The sequence below is a fragment of the Sesamum indicum genome, linkage group LG5, assembly GCF_000512975.1.
Source record: "Sesamum indicum cultivar Zhongzhi No. 13 linkage group LG5, S_indicum_v1.0, whole genome shotgun sequence".
NCBI classification, from domain to species: domain Eukaryota; kingdom Viridiplantae; phylum Streptophyta; class Magnoliopsida; order Lamiales; family Pedaliaceae; genus Sesamum; species Sesamum indicum.
In genome coordinates, this window is record NC_026149.1 from 3,147,804 (window position 1) to 3,167,454 (window position 19,651).

The window sequence follows — 19,651 nt, forward strand, 5'->3', positions numbered from 1 at the left end:
TGTAGATATTTTTCTATTTTTGTAGTAGTACCTTCTTTTTGTTTCATTTAAATAGTTTTTAATTTAAAATTACCGATGTATTAAATAATATAATATATTATATTCGAAAAAAAAAAAGTGCATGGGAGATCTTTTCGCTTTTTATTGGATTGTTTTAGTTTTTCTTATTTCTCAAATTGAATTGTTAATGAAAAAGGATATTTTGGATTAACAATTACTTAGGGTGATATTATAATTGGTCTCTTAAATTTGTGTTTAAAATCACTTTAGTTCCCTCTTAAGTTTCTTTCTTTATGTTAGCATCCATGAACTTTAATATTTCTCTCATATTAAATCTTTATCTTTTTAAGGGTAAAATAGTTAATTTAAATTTATTTTTATCATTTTAATCCTTTAAGTTTGCAATATTATCAAAGTACTCCATTTTTTAAGGGAAAAAATGTTGTAGCTTTTTGCCCAAATTGCTGCATGTTGGCCCTTATCTAAAAATGGCTCATTTGGTGGCAACAATACATTGAGATAAAGTTAAAAATTTATGGTGTGACTATGTAATGAAATGATAAAAATGCATATGTTGTACTATGTATGTGTGATATATGAACTAGCCGTCATAGTAAATGATATATGTGTGACATTATTAAATGAACCTATTTAAGCTAAACTACCCCCTCCCCTAGAAATGTCCGAATCCATCACTTAAATAGCTAACTTTGTAAAATTACGATACAAGAAAGATTCTAGTAACGTGACTCTAGGATGAAAATACGGTCTTAAAGGCGAGTATGATCTGAGTGTGTTCTTGTCTGTTCATACTATCAAGTTCCATATTAATAACACACGATGGTACTGTATAACATGACCTGGATGTGTAACTCTAATTTGGAGGTTGAGTGTAGTTTGTGAGAAACACGCCCGTTTCTCATAATACGGTCTCGCGATACTTATTTTTTTTTATATATTTTTTTAGAAGAAATAAAAAATGATGAAGTTGCACGACGACTAAGTCATGTGCCAGTCACATGACAATATTTTAATAATATTTTTGTCGAAAAATGGTTAGAGGGACCATACTAAGACAAAAATTAAAGTTTACAAATGTTAAAGAAATGAACTTAAGAACTAAAATTATTCTAAATGCAAATATTAAAAACCAACTATATTACTTATCCTATTATTTATTTTACATGCATGAACTTTTTTTTTCTTATTGTAATATTTTTATTTAATTACTAAAGTACAATAATAATAATTATAGTAGGCGATATTTACATATAAATTTGTGACTTTTTGTCATATTTACACAAGTTATTGGGGCCAAGGAAGTTTTATTAACGAAATAAGAAATTTAAATTCAAAACTGACTTACAAAGTGCAAAAAGCATGAAAAAGGAAATTATTCTTCAAGGAAAAATACAATTTAAATAAGTAAATTGTAATATGTAGAAGATTATCTTATTTAGTCCCTCAAATCCATTTTTCATTTTCGTCTGTCAGATGTGTTTTTTATCGGGTATTTTTCATTTTCATCCTCATGTTTATAATATTCTTGAACAAGTATTCTGAATTAAAAAGGTATTTTAAAGGTCGTCTTTTTATGTATAAATTTTATTTTCACATTTTATAGACAATTTTCACGACTAGTTTTTACTCGCCTTCCTTACCCCTTTTACTTCTCTAGCCAAATCCACAGTTCAAATGATAAGACAATAATAAATAAATCATCAAAATATTTTTATATTTTTTTAATAATTTAATTATCATAAGGTAAATGTATTATACATGCATCGACGCTTACAAAGATGAGTATGTGGTAGAGCAATATACATAAATATATCACAAATTTGATCGAAGAAAAATTTATGTCTCGATGTATTCCATACATTGTGTTAGTTTAATACTTTTGGTGTATATTATCACAAACTAAATGTCTTCATATTATTTACACATATTGTATATCACTGTACTCTTTTTTTTAATCTAAATAAAATTATATATTTTCAGTGAATGTATTTAAGCTCTACTATATTCTTCACCTCTTATATTTCTCGTATCCCTGTATTTATACTGGAACATGTTCGTGGTTGATGTATCATCGTGGCAGGGAGTGTTGACAAGATTTGACCTACAACGCTCTTAGAATTTTTAGGTAAATATTTTTTTGATAGTTTTGAAATGATAAACTAATGAAAAAGAGGGTAAAATAAAAGGTTCCGGATCAAAATACGACGTTCTTTAATAAACATGACGATGCAGATAAAACTATCATGTAAGACCTTACAGGATAGTACAATGTGGAGAAAGAATACAAATTAAAGAAAAATAGCGGAATTATAAAAAGGACAAGTAATTTAGGCAAGAAACGCATACAAATTCAATGAAATAATGAAAACAACTTGTGGGCTTGATAAAGCAAGAATACACCCACCCTATTTTTATTTTTCTCTCTTTATCTTCAAAATACTAAAATAAAACACTCAAAAACACAAATTCAAACAATATACCATTATCGCTTTCTAAGCGCTTAGAAATGAGGTGGGAGGAGGGGGACCATAAGACATCCGAAGCAAACCAACAAGAAGTACTAGAGGGTTTACTTCATCACATGTGATTCATATACATATTATTTTTTATTAAATACGTCTGGAAATTTAGACTATCATTGCTATTATATTAAAATCACGATATAAAGTTTTATATTTTCTTAAACATCTTAAAAAAATTCTGAGAATTAAAAGAAATATTTTACTATTATTATTATTATTATTATTATATTTTCTTAATTTAAAACAGGATAAACTATAATAATTTTTTTTTGAAATTTATTGTAATTATAAATATTTTTTATTGTTGAAAAATTATAAATATTCTTTAAATTAATGATCGTCTAATAAATATTATTTATGTTAATTTAATATAAAAAAATATTTATTAGATAATTATAATTAAAAAAATATATTTATAATTTTTTAAATAATAAAAAAATATTTATAATTATAATAGATGTGGTATGGAATCGTAGTTTACGCAAAGAAAATAAATATGAGAGCCAATTGGGCGCAATTCCATCTCTACTCTCTTTGCTTTGCATCTCATTTTGAGGCAAAGGTCAATTGGAATTCATTGATAAAACCGAAGAGCCTAGTTCACAATTCCGGGCTTCAAGCCCAGCCCAGCCCAGCCCGATATTGGGAATTCAAGAGGAGAGAATTCACACACGTTTCTCTTCCTATGACCCGAAGCCCGATCCTCTCAAAACCTTTTGTAGCAAATCACCTCAAGGAAGAGTCCGGCATCGCCGCCGGCGGTAGCGGTGTTTCTGTGCTCCACCAACGGGTAATTTTTTTTCCTTTCGCCAATTCTTGTTTTCAGTTTTCATATTTTTAGTATTATATAAAATTTGATCTGAATAATGCTTATTAGCTTGACTTTGTTTCTGTATAAAGTTGAGATTTTGAATTTTCCTTTGCAAGCTTCAGATTGTGAAATTGGTGTTACGAAACCTAAATTTTAAAGTTTACTCACGTCTGATCTTTTTTCATGCTATAGAATTTACCTTGTTTTACCTTCTCAAGCTTATGATGAATAAAGGCTTTATCGCATGGTCAAACGCTCTAAATCCACCTCATCAAAACCAGGAATCAGAGTGATAATCATGATACCAGTTATAAAGCATGTCGTGAACTAGACTCAGTTACTATTGCCCCTCCAACTGCTTGATGAAGTTCGTGGCCTAAATTTCAGTTCCAGTTGCTGGGTTTTTCTTGGGTGGATGTTACTAAAAAGCTTTGAGAATCTTTAAAGGGTTTAGGTTTGTTTTCTCTGGTTTGGTTTGGTTGCTATAGGCTTATAGCTAGTGTGTTGTGTGGGTGCGGAGATGTGGTGAATGATATCCAAAGTGCATTGTTTTGGGTATCAAGATTGGTCTGGAAATGGTTGTTATGCAGCAATGGCAGATATGGCGCTGCATTTGAATTTTACTGGAATTGCGGAGAGTCATCCTTAAATGTTAACCAATTATTGAACGTCACCTGTGATAAAAGAGATATTTGGCGGGTGGGAGTAAGAACAATGCATGCCTAAGTTGGCATGCGCAAGGTCAGCGTAACTGCAAAAGCGGCCTTTTCCTTCACCTAACCTTGCATTCCTAGTGGAGACTGTCTTTTTTGCAGTTGTTGTCGAAGTGGCAAGGATTTTTACCTAAAATTTAGTTGTCCAGTGATTTGTCGTGTTGCGTTTATAGCTCTTAATCCTTTCATTAGATGGTTTTTTTGACTTAGTAATCTCAAGTTTCGTTTTGAAATCATTTAGAATTTAGATTTTTGTTTTAATTTGAAGGCATCTTTTTGCTTTATTCTGACACTTAATCACTTTGATAACTTATAAGCATCTACTGTGGCTAAGTGAGAACTGGAGTGCAATAAGTAACCTTCTTATACTGAAAGTGGGTTGGAGCAGGAGGGCAAAAGCATTAAGATTTTCAAAAGATGAAGAGCAAAAGTGGCTTAGTATACCAATATTAAATAATAACTAAAATGAGCTATATAATTTGTATTGAATAAGCTTGCTTTATAGGTCAAAGAAATGCAATCCTACAGAATTGAACATGACAATCCCAGTTCAAGATTATTTTTAAATTTAGGCATGAAGTAGTCCAGTTAAATAAAGAACGGCAAGCCCAATTTGTAAAACGCTAATAGAAGATACATGAGAATCCTAATCTAGGTGAGCTGACATTTTCCTATTGCCAAAAGGTTAAGTTTTTTGAGCAATCCAATAAATCCGATTTCTTGATTCTTAAAGCATGACACTAGAACTGTTAAAGCTTCATAACCAGACTCCCACTCCCAATTTGGTAGAGTGTGACTAGAGTGCTGGAGTGGCAATAGGTGGAGGCAATTTTTGTGGCCGATATAAGGACCCTTGGAAATCTATTGAAGATGTCTTAATTCAGAAGACTAGTGCTACATCTTGCAGTTCAACAGGGCTATCCTGTTTCTTTTTTGTTGCGCAGATAATCAGAATTATATTTGAATTTAGATGTGACATGATGTGATTTACTGGTCTTTAAGTTGAATGCAGTGGATGAACATAACTTAAGTTTTACGCTTGGTTGTTTGGTGTATTGGTTTATTTTACAATGTGTGAAACATCTTCCTGTTTCCACTGAATGAGAACCATCACTGCAATACATTGAACTTCAGTGAGCAAAAAAAATGTTACTTATATGAGAATTTTCCGTAATAAGCAATAAATCCTAATTAAAATTTATGCTGTTTACAACCATATCCTTTTCTTTTGTGATCAACTTCATGAATAATAATATTAGAAATAAAGACATGAGTGGGCTATCTTATAATTGGCTGGCTACTTATTAAGCGAAAGGGTTTAATCAAATACTGACTTCAAACAGTTGGACTTTCTTAAAATCACGCTTGTCCTATCGATGTGTCAGAAGAACTGTACACCTTGTTCCAGAAGTTTGTGGTTCATTGCCATTTACATGTCTCTTTATTTTTTGCAGTTCGGGTGAAAGCAAATAAAGGTACTTCCCAGGTAGATTTTGATTATTGCTTCACTAATATCCAGGTTCTTTTTTTTTTTTTTTTTTGTGGCCTTGAACTTAATTTTCCCAATGATCCGTGAGAGGAACAGACCATTGTTATCTAACAACCCTGTGTTAGTTGTTTCCTTTTGTGTATGCTAGTTTTGTGTGTGTGTATGCTGTTCCTCTCCTGTATGTGTTGTGTGTGTCTCGATTTAGCTATTCTTGTTATTTCTTTAGTCAAGCCAATTTATGCTTTTTGGAGTTATGGATCTCTTGGCTTTTCAGACAAATTTATAGGTTTGATCTTTGGTTTTTATTTTGCATAAATTTATGCTCCATGTCGTAGTGTGATCTTTTCCATGTAATGTTTGATGCTATCTTTACTGGTAAAGTTTGGGGAGACTGTGGGTGTGAATAGGGAGCGGAGGTGATATAGAAGAATGGGTGGGTGGTCATGTGATTGGTTTTCCTTTTCCTGCCTTCCTTTCAGGGTGGGGGACCAGGTGGAATTTCTAAGTATAGTAAACTTAGTAAAAGTTTTATATCTAACAGAACAGAGTACTTAGAATTCTTAACGTTTTCAAATTAGTTTTATTATGCAACCAGACATTAGAATGTGATTTATTGGAATTAAATTTTGAAGTCATTTTAAATTCTAAGCAACAAACACTCTGTCACAGACTTCATGAACCCACAAAATCTTTGAATTCTATTGAAGAAGAGGGATTGGCTGGTATCTCTCTGTAGATAAAAGGAATTATTAGAAATTAATGGAGTCAGCAGAGCTGGTGGATGCCCAGAAGGATAGGGTTCGGATAAAGAGGAAAACATTAGAGGCCATGCTCCAGCAATGTCAGTTGGCCCTCCAACAGCTTGCCTCTGGCTGCGATGTTGATGATGATGATGACGATGATGTTGATGGTGAATCCGATGTCCCCCAAGACTCTGGCGACACCTCCTCTCCCCCTGCCAGTTGTGAAACTGACACAACGGAGGTGAAGGTTTCTTCTCACTAACTTATGGATTTTATTATTTTTTTTTCCTTTTTTCTTTTTTGGTGTGTGTGTAGGATCTTTGCATTGTTTAATGATATGTCTAAATGCTTCCACACATATACTTCTTTTTTCTGTTTGCTAACATGTGAACCCATGGATTGGTTTACTGGGAATAGGGTTCAATAATTGGGCCAAATAGGCTCCTAATTGAAACATGCATCAATTTGAGCTCTAAATTCACAGTTAAATCTCTGGGACTGTTGACTGCTTTAGTGACAATTATTTGTCATTGCTTTTCCCATGAGTGAGGCAATGAAGATTTTAAGCAGATTGCACATTCTAAATCTCATTTGTTTTGTCTATTGCAGTTTTACGACCTTTTGAAATCTAGAGTTGAATGTGCTGATTTCCTCAAGAAACTAGAAAACGCCCGGGCAACTTTTCCAGAAAACATAGCTGGTATGACTTTAGATCACTGGTACCTTTAGAACCTAATAACATTTGTCTCTTCTTGAAAGTTAAGCCATGTGGAGGACAAAACTTTTTCTCTTAAGGCATTAAACACAAATTTAGTATTTGGGTTCCCAAAATTAATATATTATTGTTGTCCATTTCATTTTGCCTCCAATAGATTCAATAAGACCCTTTTACGATGAATTGATATTGTGATGTCCCGGGAAAAGATTGAAAACTTACTCGTCATTCTCTTAACAAATATAATTGTTACTGTCACCATTGTTTCTAACGTTCCAAGGATACAGAGGAAGGCAGTTCCTGGGACATGGTCAGCGAAAATGATCTTTGGGAAGGTGGAAATGTGGAGTTAGACCCAGAAGATTATGTGTTAGTTGGGCAAGAAGATATAATGGATGGTATAGCATCCTTCATGGCTGCGTATCTTTTGTCCCTTAAACAAACTAAGGTAAGGATGAATTTCCAGCTTGCTTGCCTTTGAATCGAAGCTTTAGGACATTGTAATTATTTTACCTGGTACATACTTGCTAAACTTGTTTCCATTAATATTTAGTTTCAGTTATCACTGCAGCCAAATAAAATTATGTCCTATGTATGCTGTCATTGTCTGATTCATGTAATATAATCCTTTTGTTATGACTATTGGTTTGAAAATTATCTGACTTCCAACTTCATGAATATGTTTGAGATTCTGTGGGCCTTATATTTTTGTCGCTCCACTATAAGATAGTCAGAAACCCAACCTGGAACTTGCACCCCTTCATAAAGGGATTTTAGTTTTATACTAGAGACTTGCTCTTGGTTATGATTTTAACTATTGAATTCAAAGCGCGGAATCTAGTGAAGCCAATTGACATCTTCTTTCTAACGGTTGTACTGGTTCACCTTTTTATATATATATATATTTTTTGTGACTGTCAAGCTTGTCATTCTTGCGGTTAATGCTTGCTTAAAGCCCCTTACTGACAGCTGACCACAAAAATGTGGACAAGGTCTAGTGTAGCTTAATTTGATTAAGGATTACTACACGTAACGGTTGGATTCACTACTCGTCTGTTTTGTGTGTTTAGGATATTTATCTGTACTATTAGCCTGCACGGGTCAGGCAAATTGGACATGCTTAATGAACTGATGTTACAGAATTTGGTTTAGGCACCACCAATGATGATATAATACATCTATTGTTTCATAAAAATATATCATAGAAAGATCCTTCATAGTTTACTACGATAAGCTTGTAATATCGAACTACTAATTGCTGATACCTAATTAGTTCTGGAAACTGTAAGAAGTCTGTCACAACTAGGTTTATTGTAGGTTTGGTATAGATTGCATTGCCAATGAGTGTTTATGGTATTCAAGGTTTGGAAGGACATTCCCTCAACCAAACTAAGAAGTAAGTCCATGTGTTATAAAGTTTGAAGACCAACCTTAATCCCACGAGCTTATTGGAATATCTGCAACTAGTCTAACAGCTTTCTGATACAAATTATAAGGACATGTGTGTAGTTCTCGAAATGCATAATGAGCCCCTAATCTAGCTAGTTGTATGTTCATAGTTTACTCCTTCCAAATTCTTTTCCTGTCCTAGACAAAGAATGACCTATTTGGATATATATCCTTCTATCTTCTTTCATTGAGGTTTCTGTTCATTTGTTTTTCAGGAGTTGACACCTAACCAACTTCAAGCAGGTGGGTCCAACTGTTTTTCTTCTTTTGCAGTTACCTCTTTACAACTTTTATCATATCCTGACAATTGAACAGAAGAAAAATCTCATTAGTTTGCTCATTTTACCATTTCTAACCTACCTGATGAGTTCCTGACTTATGACAATCACTGGGTGTAATAATCTCAGATAGAACATGGGGGGTCTAAATTATTCTGAACATTCTTTCAGCTCTGAGCAAGACATTCTCAGTGAAAAAGAAGAAGGGCAAGCTTCGGAAGGCATGGGATGGAAGCAAAGTAATTTACAATGTAGCATCCTGGGGAGCTACAGCCGTTGGGTGAGCTATCTTAAGCAAATTCACACTTTATAGCAAGTTTGTTTCTCTATAGTTGGCTAAAATATTACGTCGAATGCAATTACTGCCTTTCTTAATGTTAAAGTTTATTATGAAGCGATCAGACAGGGTTAAGCTACAGGTCGAAACATCAGAGTTTAAAAATTAGCCTTATTGAAAAATTGCATTGACAAACCAATAAGGGTTATCTTCTGATCGTGTGAATAACAAAGACCAAAACCTGTGTTTTATATGGACAAGATTGTTGTCGATTGTAAACTCTTGCCTCTAACTCCCATCCTGGATAAGGTGTTTGATATATTTCATTCATACTGACACAGCAAGCTATTTGTTTCCTTCCGTTTTCCCCCTTTTGTTAGCTCTCAAAGCATGTGGCAATTTATTTTTGTTTCTTGGCATGGCCTGATTTTGAGAAGTTCTTTTCCCTCATGGTTTCTCCTCTAATTAGCACGTATAATTGCTAAAGCCAAAACCAGATCTACGGGATTTCCTGCTCACTACTACCAATGGAATCAGACATTTTCCTGTTCCCAGAAAGGGTAGTAGGAGTAAGCGTGTTAAATGCTGCCTATTCACTTAAAGAATTCTTGAATTCCTATGAGACAACTACAACAAAATCAAATAAATAGAAAAAAAAATCTGAAATTTAGGACTTGTGAGTCCAACATTCTTCAATTTGTGATATTATGATATTGTCTAATGCATCTTTAACAATGTCCTTTATGTATTCTCTCAAGCCGTCTAGATACTTGTTCCATATTTGCTTAATTGAGCCCATCTTCGTAGTTACATTGGTTTTGTGCTGTGTGGAACAGAATTTATCAGAATCCTGCCCTTTTTAGGGCTGCATCTGCAGCATTCTGGACATCGTGTCATGTTATCTCAAAGCTTTTCTGAGCCACAGCAGTGACTTAGGAAGGACCTGGTGATTGGGTTTAGCTGTTCTTTAGGTGAGGCCAAACTATGTGAAGTTTACAAGGTTGTCTAATATATATTGCATCTGTTCGTATGACACATTTGAATTCGTTTCAAGTTTTTGGTTCTGTAAATATTTCTGGGTGGTCTGTATATATGGTTGTTTAGCTGTTTGTATTTTCAAGTGTATTGTTTAGTAATTGCCTCAACAGGCAAGTAAATCATCACACTCCCGACAAAAAGCAAACCTGAAAATATTATGTTGGCACGACAAAAGAATTGAGGATAATTTGGACATTTTTATTCGATGTCCATCCTCTTCTCAAACACGCGGAAGTTAAGAGACGGACGGGTAACCAACGTAGCGTGTCCCTTTTCAGACATCATGTGAACCCATAATATTTAATTTGAATCTCAACTACTATCCAAATGACAAGTTTGTAGTCACATTCTACCAGAGTTGATCGAATACTGGACGATTTTCTTTCTTCTTTATTTGATATGACATGTCTGTTCTAATCCAGGGAAGACGTTGAGACATTGACATAACATGGAAGTACAATGTTATGTACATACTGATAGACGTACATGTATACATATACTAAGTCAATTTTGTGCAAAGAATTGTCTTCTCACATAAGTACTTAGTTTGGCATGCATATGCACAATGTTCTATTAGTATGTACGTATATTTATGGTAAAACTGTATTTTTTGATCTGTAACTACGATGACGTGACACTTTTGGTCCACCTGAATTATAATCTTGCTATAGCAAACAATAATTTGAAAGAAATAGTTCTTCTATTCCAATTCTACTAGAAAAAATCACATGTTTTGCATGTGACGACAACTCTTTTCTCAGCGAAATCGATATTATTCAACACAAATTGAACCAAATCTGCTATTTTTTTAGATCAAAACTGCCAGTTCCCTAAATTATAGAACGAAATATATATTTATATATCTATCTTCTTGCACATATGTATATATCATCGTACATTATCTCAACTTGCAAAGCCTACCCTTTTCTGAATCACTAATGATTGTTTAATTAATCACGTATCTGACAGATGTATGCTATCCTTAAAGTAAAAGTTGCGCACTAAATGCAAAAGTCGTAAGAAGTTAGGAAAAGAACGTTTTTGTTTATATTAATCCACAACACAACATTCCAATTAATAATCCAAAATATGCAGTGACAGTGAGGAAATGGAGCTGCTTTTCCCATTCCACATATCAAACTGCTTATTTTAAGCTGTGTCTAACTTATCTGCACTTAATCTCATCATCTTAAAATAATTAAGCACTCATCACTAATTACGACAAAAAAGCCACTTGCTTAAGCTAATCTCCACATTAATTAATCACAATTAAACTTTATAAATATCTCATCAGTCTACGTACGTAGTTTAATTTTTAATTGTTTGCTTAATCAGGAGATGGGAATCTCTTTTCTTGGTAATAATTGATGTGCTGCTCCTACACAGTTCAATACTTGGGGGAAGCTTACATCCTCATTTTGACAGCTTATAACATTTTATAAAGTGTTTGATAATTTCTTAATAAAAAATATTACAAATTCTAAAAACAATATATTGGGAGTTTATAAACTTTTTTAAGAGAAGTAAGGAGCTCTTACGTTATTTAAAAATCTTTTCAAATTTATAATTACTAATATCTTACAAGTTCCATCGATCGTTTCATTTTATCCAAATACTTGGAGAACTCATTTTTAAAGTAAGATTTGACATGTTATAAGTTCTAAAAGTATCACATAAAAATGCATGAGTTTATAACGTTTTATTTTAATTTGAAACTAAATATTTCAAATCCATCAATTTGTTTGGGTAATTCAATGCTGCAAAGCTATTCAGATTTTCGAATTCCTATTTTGAATTATATTTTGTTATATATTGACGAATTTTAATTTCATTTAGATGAAATCATTTCAAATCCTTCCTACAAATCCATTCCTCAAGTCCAATTCTTCCTTCCAAACATAGACTAACATCCTTTAATAAGTTTAGGCCAACACCCCCTTAGCTTGGTTTTAGTGATATTTTGTGCATCTTACTATTTCTAGAGGAGTAAAATGCAATAAAACCCACTGATCAACGTCAGGTTTCTAATTCAATCTTGATCCTCTTCATAAGAGTAAATTGCACTTTTGGTCTCCATACTTTGCCGCTAAACCAATTTTGGTCTCTGTTTTTTTTTTTTTTTTCAAGTACGATTTTGATTTATAATCTTTACAAATTATTATGTTTTTTGTCCACTTGTTAAAATAGATTAAAATCAATAGAGTTGGAGAACACGACCGTGTTGCTCAACACGGCAAAGTATAGGGACCAAAAGTATAATTTATCCTTGATAACATATTCTTCTTGTGTGAGGTCGACGTCCACCATTTGTAGTGCAAATTGGATTTCTCATTTTTAAACTCAGTACAATTTCGATCCCATTACTTATATAATTCTCAAAAGTAGTCCCATAACTTGCAAAAAATCTTATTTTAAGTTCTTCTATCAATTTTCTTTAGAAATTTGGCGGAAAAACCCACATGTAAATACGTGGTCGTTATTTTTTCAGAATTAAGGAAAAAATCACATGACTATGCACATAGTTATTTCTGTCAATTTCCTAAACAAATGTTGGTAGGAATAAAAATAAGAATTTATTAAAATTATGAGATTAATTTCAAGATTCTCGTAAGCAAGGAGACTGAAATTTATAAAGACCCAAAAAATCTATCTTCCCACCATTGATATATCTTTGGTCTTGATTAATTTGACAGACATGATTTAATTGACTTTTGGCAAAGCTTCATTTGTTTATATATAGGTAACACATCTGATCATATAATCCATGTAGGTTTCCAAACTTTACAACTTATAATAATTAATTAATATTCATCATGCATACATATATATATATATATGCAACCTTCTCTAGACACTTACACTATACATTTTGGACAGTATTCTTTGTCCATGAATTTGTCAACATCTCTCTCTAGTAGTGTACTATAATCAAAGAACAAAACCTCATCATTTTTATCTACATGAAATGTCTGACCTTAAATTCTTCAAACTACATTATCATGGTAATGAATTAAGTTATATGGGGATAATGCAATATTGTTTGGCTTTTACAGTAAAGAAGGCAGGCTGTCAAGGGTCCATCTTTCACCCCCACTAAAATAAGTAATCCATACATATCTATAAATAGTTGTCTGAAAATCTTTCGTGTCGGATAATTTTTATTCAAATTAAATTTAATTGAATAAATATAATATACTTGTATATAATTGATCACTTGACTTGAATTGGACATCAATCATATAATATTATACTTGTCATATAATAGTTTAGATTTACCGATTCGTTTCCATCCCGTTTATATGTCGTAGTTTTTTCTTTTCTTTCTCTCTATATGTCTGTGTTATATATATATATATAGAGAGAGAGAGAGAGTTATTGCTATCTTGAGTATGATAACCAAGTTGGAAAAATATCCATCAAAAAACAATATCCATTTAATCATCATCTACACTTGGTGTGCAAACATTTTCACAAAATCCACTCACTCTATACATCACTCGTCTTACCAACTCTCTCTTTCTCCTCTCTCTCTCTCTCTCTTCAGACAAGCACTCACACACACACACAGAGTGAGAACAGAGTGCATGTAGTAACTTGTATGAGCGTCATCAGTGCTTGGTAAAGAAGCATACTTAGAGTGGTGTGGTGGAAGTGAAAATGGGCAGAAAGTGCTCGCATTGTGGGAACATAGGCCACAATTCAAGAACTTGCAACGCTTCCTGCAGGGCGCCTTCTAACACTGGCAGCGGAGTGAGACTGTTCGGCGTACAGCTTGATATTGTCTCCTCTTCCTCTTCACTCAACATTATTCCAATCAAGAAAAGCTTCAGCCTCGACTCCTTGTCCATCTCCACACCACCCTCGTCCTCCTCCACATCGTCTTCGTCCCGACTTTCCATCAACGACAACTCTAATTCCATAGGTTATCTCTCCGATGGCCCCTTACCCCCAGCCCTCGACAGAAAGAAAGGTATGTTGATTCCCTGATTGTTAAATCAAACACACAATATGACAAGAAAACTATATGTATATATATATATATATGTAGGCTTCTTTCTTTATAGAAATTAAACTAGAAAGACAGAGCTTTCAACAGACCTGAACTAATCGCATAACAACTGCAATTAATGTTACTGGTGGACAGTTCCGAAAGAGTGACAGTGATAGAATTTTCCGTATTTTTTGCTTCTTGTGGTAATTAATGTTTCTATGATATCTCTAGTTCTTACAAAGCCTTCATCTTTGAGAAACTAACACTTGTGTATGAATTGGTGGCAGTGGTTTTCACTGGCCTGTTCCACAACAATAATCACTGTATCTAATCTTATCAGAATTTGATTAATTTTCATGTGGATGGACATGATTAGGAGTTCCGTGGACGGAAGAGGAACATCGCGTATTCCTAATAGGACTAGAGAAGCTAGGGAAAGGAGACTGGAGGGGCATTTCAAGAAACTTTGTTACTTCAAGGACTCCAACACAAGTTGCTAGCCATGCACTGAAGTATTTTCTCCGACAGGCCACCCTCAACAAGAAGAGGCGGCGTTCTAGCCTCTTCGACATGGTAACATCATCATTAATTGATTAATATTCCTGTAAGTTCCGTCGTACCTTAATTAGACCACCTGGATAGGTTCTAATTACCTTTCTTGGCTGCCTGTCCGACAGGTCGGTGCTAACGCTGCTAGTTCGAAAGCAGAAACTGCCGGACAACAACCTCAAATAGACCTAAATACATTTGAAGAAGACAGGAAATCTCACGGTGAAAATTTTCAGATGGCTTCACAACAGAACTTCATCTGGGCTTATGAACCTCTCAACTCCCATGAGCTGCCTTCTACAACGACGACGAGTTTCGATTCTTCAAGTGATCATCAAGGCCCTGAGTTGGAGCTCACACTTTCAGCTCCAAGATCAATGCCCCAAAATGAATCCTCATCAACTTCCCTCCTAATCGGCCCTATAATTAGTGTTACCTGATCTTCTTTTTGCTGATCGAAACCAAGAACTACTTACTTGTATCATGTGATCAACAGTACCGCAATGTGGTTTCTGAATTCTTACACAACTTGTCTTAATTAATTTCTTCACTAAAATGTCGCCGGAAATTATTGTCTTATACAACTTTTGATCAGTTGTTAATTTGAGTTATAAGTACATTACGTACACCAGTGTTGATTTCACTATTTTGATGTATAAGTAGAGAGATTATTGGATATATACATCAGTAATTTTAGATTAAAGAACTCGTGCTAATAAAATAAAGAAACAACAAACTAGAACAACCGTTCCGGTGTGAGCCCTCAACCTTACCACTTGAACAAAACATTTTTGGTACTTTAAAAAGTTCTTTCCGCAGTACCCTATAAATTTTCAAGTAACGTGATTAAAAATAAACCTTAGTTTTTAAATAATTCTTATAAAAAGGACAGAGTATGTGTATATATATATATATATACACACATATCAATCAGGGAAAAAGAAATTCTAAGGCTAGAAATTATTGAACTTGGATAAAGAAAACAGTAGAGATATGGAAATCAAAGGGTGGTATTACAAATTTGTCTTGAAGCAGAAATCTTGCATAATTTAGTTGATGCCCCGTTAACTGAATTCGGACAGTGGGATTCTAATGTTGTTTGTCACTGGGAAAGAAAACAAAAGAGTACATTCATCCATGAAAAGCACATAGGACCAAAGTCGATTAATTAATCGTATATATGTAGTGGACCTACCTAGTCATATGCTATATACACATATATATATCTGGCAGATGGCAGATAAATAGAGAAGGGTCGGCATGTATATATGGCTTTCTTGACACCATGCAACATGGCATGGGGTCCTGAATCAATCTTAGTTCCATGGCTGCTTCTCAATCCTTAACTGTATGATATATATGATGCATAAGCCAAGTTGGAAGAGAGGATTTTGTCTGCTGTGTTTGGCAACATTATACTTTTATAGTATCATAGAATAGGGAATTTCTATTTTATGGAATTTTCAAAACGGTTCCAAAATTGAAAAAATTTGACATATTTATGGGTTTTCAAAATGATCTCAAAATTGAAAACATTCGACACATTTAGTCTTATACTTTATGGGTTCTATTGGACTATATGTGTGGACTTTTTTCAATTTTGGAACTATTTAAAAATTTTATAAAATATAGGACTAAATATGTTGAGTTTTTTCAATTTTGAACCATTTTAAAAATCTCCTAAAATAGAAGACTAAAAGTGTTGAATCCCTGAAATTAAGAACGTAATTTCGCCGCATGTGTTACCTACTATTGCCAAGTTTGAGATTCGTTTTCTTAAATTTGTGGAGCACCGGCTAAGGTTATAATAAGAAAAATCGATCCCTCATTTCCTATATTTACTAGGAAAATGTATGAAAGTTGCGCATATTATAAATATTTTATTTTATTTTTTCGTATTTTTGTTGTCGTATTATAAATTTTGTGGCAAAAATAACACTTAACAATAATATTTATTAGTATTATATGCACCATATTAACAAACATTTTATTATGATGGATATTAATTTATAATCTCTCCGAGTTGTATGATTTTACTTGAACTACAAATTTAAATATAATCAAATAATCCTAACGAGTCCGTACATATTCGAATTGGAATCGAGAATGATTTATGTGAGACGTGTAAGAGGGACCATTTGGAATAGGACCACAGAGGATGCTAGAAGAGAGTTCTTTAATTTGGAACATGTGGAGGAATATTGGTGAAAATCTACCTAAAACCCTATTTCATTTAATTACTTTTATTGTCCATTCAATTTTACACCAACCTATTTTTTGGATTCAACTTTGGGTACCGACATGTTGTTGGTTCAGTGATAAGTAAATTGAACTAAAGACATTTTTGTTAATAGGTAAGGTCCGAGATTTTAGATCATACTTTTTGGAATGGGTTTAATTCAATTATTCCCACGCGAACGGAATTAGTTTTATCTCTAATGTGAGAGGAGGATACATATGGTGAAGACAAAATAGGGATAATTACACATCACTCTTCTGGGTCTAGTGTCATTATATATACACCTCCAATAATTTGAAAAATTACATCTAGTATCTCCGTTTGTTCCCTTCCAACAAATAAATCCCCGTCGTTAATTAAAATTTACGAAATTTTCTGATATTAGCAAAAAAAGTTGAATGAAAATCCCTATTTACCCCCCAGTTGATTTATTACGGACTTATTACAATTCAAACAAATCATTTTTTCTCAAACTACTCTTATACATCTTTTCACGTGCTAATGCATATACTGAAGTATATCTTCACCCTTGTAAAGATAGTTTGGACATGATAGATTTATTTAACCTATAATACGTCAGTAATAAGTCAATAGAGAGATAAATATAAATTGTCATTCAAAATTTTTTTTTTTGCTAATATTAGTAAATCTTGTGAATATTAAAAATACTAAGTACAATTTTCTAAAACCATAAAAAAATTGTATATAGTTGTACCAAATCCTAAGGTGAGAGGGTGATGTAATTATCCTAAAAGATTGAAACTTGGGTAAATCTAACTTTATCCACCTCTACTTGGGTAAATATTTCAGTTGCACCCTTATCTGAAAAAAATAATAATAATATTGTAAAGTGTAGCAATTTAGTTCAACGAATTTTATAAAATAAAATTATAAAGATTAAATTGTGATATTTTTTTCATACCCCTAATATCTCTATGTTAATAACTCAAAAGTTTTAGTTTAGAATATAACCATTTAAATAGTTAAGTAATTTTAGAACTCTAAACTTTTTAGATGAAATTAATAGTTGGACAGCTTACTTCTAAGAAATTCGTAAAAAAATTAACTTTTTATTCAATAAATATATACATGGATACTATTTCAGCAAGCTTTGCTAAAACAAATTAAATCTATAGTCTTGAATAATTTTTAGGGTTTATTATACTTAGACCCCATTTAAAAATATAAAATTACATTTTGTCCCAAAAAAGTTTTAAAATTTCACTTACATCTCCTCCGAAAATTCTTCCTCTGATTTGGACAAATACTATCGCTAATAAAAATAAATTATTACATGAGAATACTAAAAGAATGGTAAACTTGAAAATTGATATAATTTTATGCTAACTGTTAGTATATTTTGTCCAAACACTAAGAAAAGGGAGTCGGGTGTAAACCGTGAATATTGGAGGGGGTGTGAGTTAATTTTAAAACTATAATTTTACATTTTTAGAGGGGTTTAAGTGTAATTGACCCTAATTTTTATATTGATGGAGTAATATTATTATCCTAAAAATAATGTTATTCTTGAAATAATATAAAAACCTTATGCTACTTAAACGCAATCCACAGTGTATCAATTCTAAAAATAAATTTACATAATTTAAAAATATACTTTCATACTGCACCTAAATAGTTTTGAGTTCCGAATATTATTTTACTACTTAAATGATTACATTTCAGTGTGCATTCATTTGAGGAATGAAACAATATTATCATTTTGACCCCTTTAATTTTAAATATTTTACAATTTCTCCCCGTTAAGTTTAATCTTTTACAATTTTAATTATTTCTCGGCACGGCAACTGCATTAAGACAGAGAGCTGAGTAAGGACAACATCCACTGGAAAATTGAAAGGTTGTGTTACAGCAATCAAAAATCTCAATACGAGGAATTTTAAATAATAATAATAATAATAATAATAAATGCAAAGAACGCAAAATATAATTATTTTGTAGTTTTCTCCTATAAAATAGTGAATTTTTAGATGGCGATTCAAACACATTTAACACTTGAAGACTATGGGACATTGGAAGTGGTCCTAATTGTGGACAGGGATCCCAAGTATCCACCAATGGTCCTAATATTGCAAAATTATGTTCACTTTTCAGAAAATAGGACAAAGCTATATGAAATCTGCTGGAAAGGGTCCATATCTAAGGACAACTTTCGAAATATAGAGACACTCAACCAACCCCAACAGCCTCCCAAAAGAAATGTGGGCGCAAACCTCATTACTATTTCTTGGAAGGTTATATATAGGGATAACTACAATCGCAATTCTTGATCTACGATCTATTTATATAAATTATTTTTTTAAAAAAATTATATACATGTATTCATAAAAAATATCAATATCATTTATATAAACTACACCTATTTTTTTAAAAAAAATTACACATGCATTCCAAAAATATCAACATCATTACACAAACTACTTTTATTTTTTTGCTGGTAAGGGTAGTTTCTATAATTACGTAAAAAATATGAATGGTTTGTATAAGTAAACTACAAATAAAAAAACGTATAAGTAATTATCCCTATTTTTAGAAATTACTACGTAATAAATATATTTTTATTCGAATTTTGCTGCATTTTTTATTTTATTTAAGACATATGTATCACTCGTATAAAAGCTTTTTTTAAATAAATGTATGATGTAATTTTTATACGCATAATATATATACATATATATGTTTAAGAATAGAAAGTGCGATAAGATTAAAATAGAAAATTCAATCCAAATTGAATGGGACAAATGGTGGAAAAGTTTCATGTTATCAACTTGGGTGTATAAAGTGGTGAGTGTGTGTGT

General features: G+C 32.5%; 2 protein-coding genes across 4 annotated transcripts; both read left to right on the forward strand.

Annotated features, from left to right (window-relative positions):
• On the forward strand, positions 3,069-10,184 carry LOC105161835. 3 transcript variants are annotated; one of them, XM_011079657.2, is made up of 8 exons: positions 3,069-3,333; positions 5,522-5,553; positions 6,226-6,540; positions 6,909-6,999; positions 7,302-7,462; positions 8,679-8,706; positions 8,913-9,021; positions 9,855-10,184. In XM_011079657.2, the coding sequence occupies exons 3-8, from the start codon at positions 6,316-6,318 to the stop codon at positions 9,934-9,936; spliced, it is 696 nt and encodes a 231-aa protein (XP_011077959.1). In that variant the 5' UTR covers positions 3,069-3,333; positions 5,522-5,553; positions 6,226-6,315; the 3' UTR covers positions 9,937-10,184. The 3 variants fall into 3 exon arrangements, with proteins under 3 accessions (XP_011077959.1, XP_011077960.1, XP_011077961.1); XM_011079658.2 differs by having other exon boundaries at positions 5,522-5,542; XM_011079659.2 differs by lacking the exon at positions 5,522-5,553.
• On the forward strand, positions 13,438-15,198 carry LOC105161836 (transcription factor MYBS3). The gene is made up of 3 exons (XM_011079660.2): positions 13,438-14,026; positions 14,424-14,620; positions 14,725-15,198. Exons 1-3 carry the CDS (start codon positions 13,714-13,716, stop codon positions 15,034-15,036), a joined length of 822 nt encoding a protein of 273 aa, XP_011077962.1. The 5' UTR covers positions 13,438-13,713; the 3' UTR covers positions 15,037-15,198.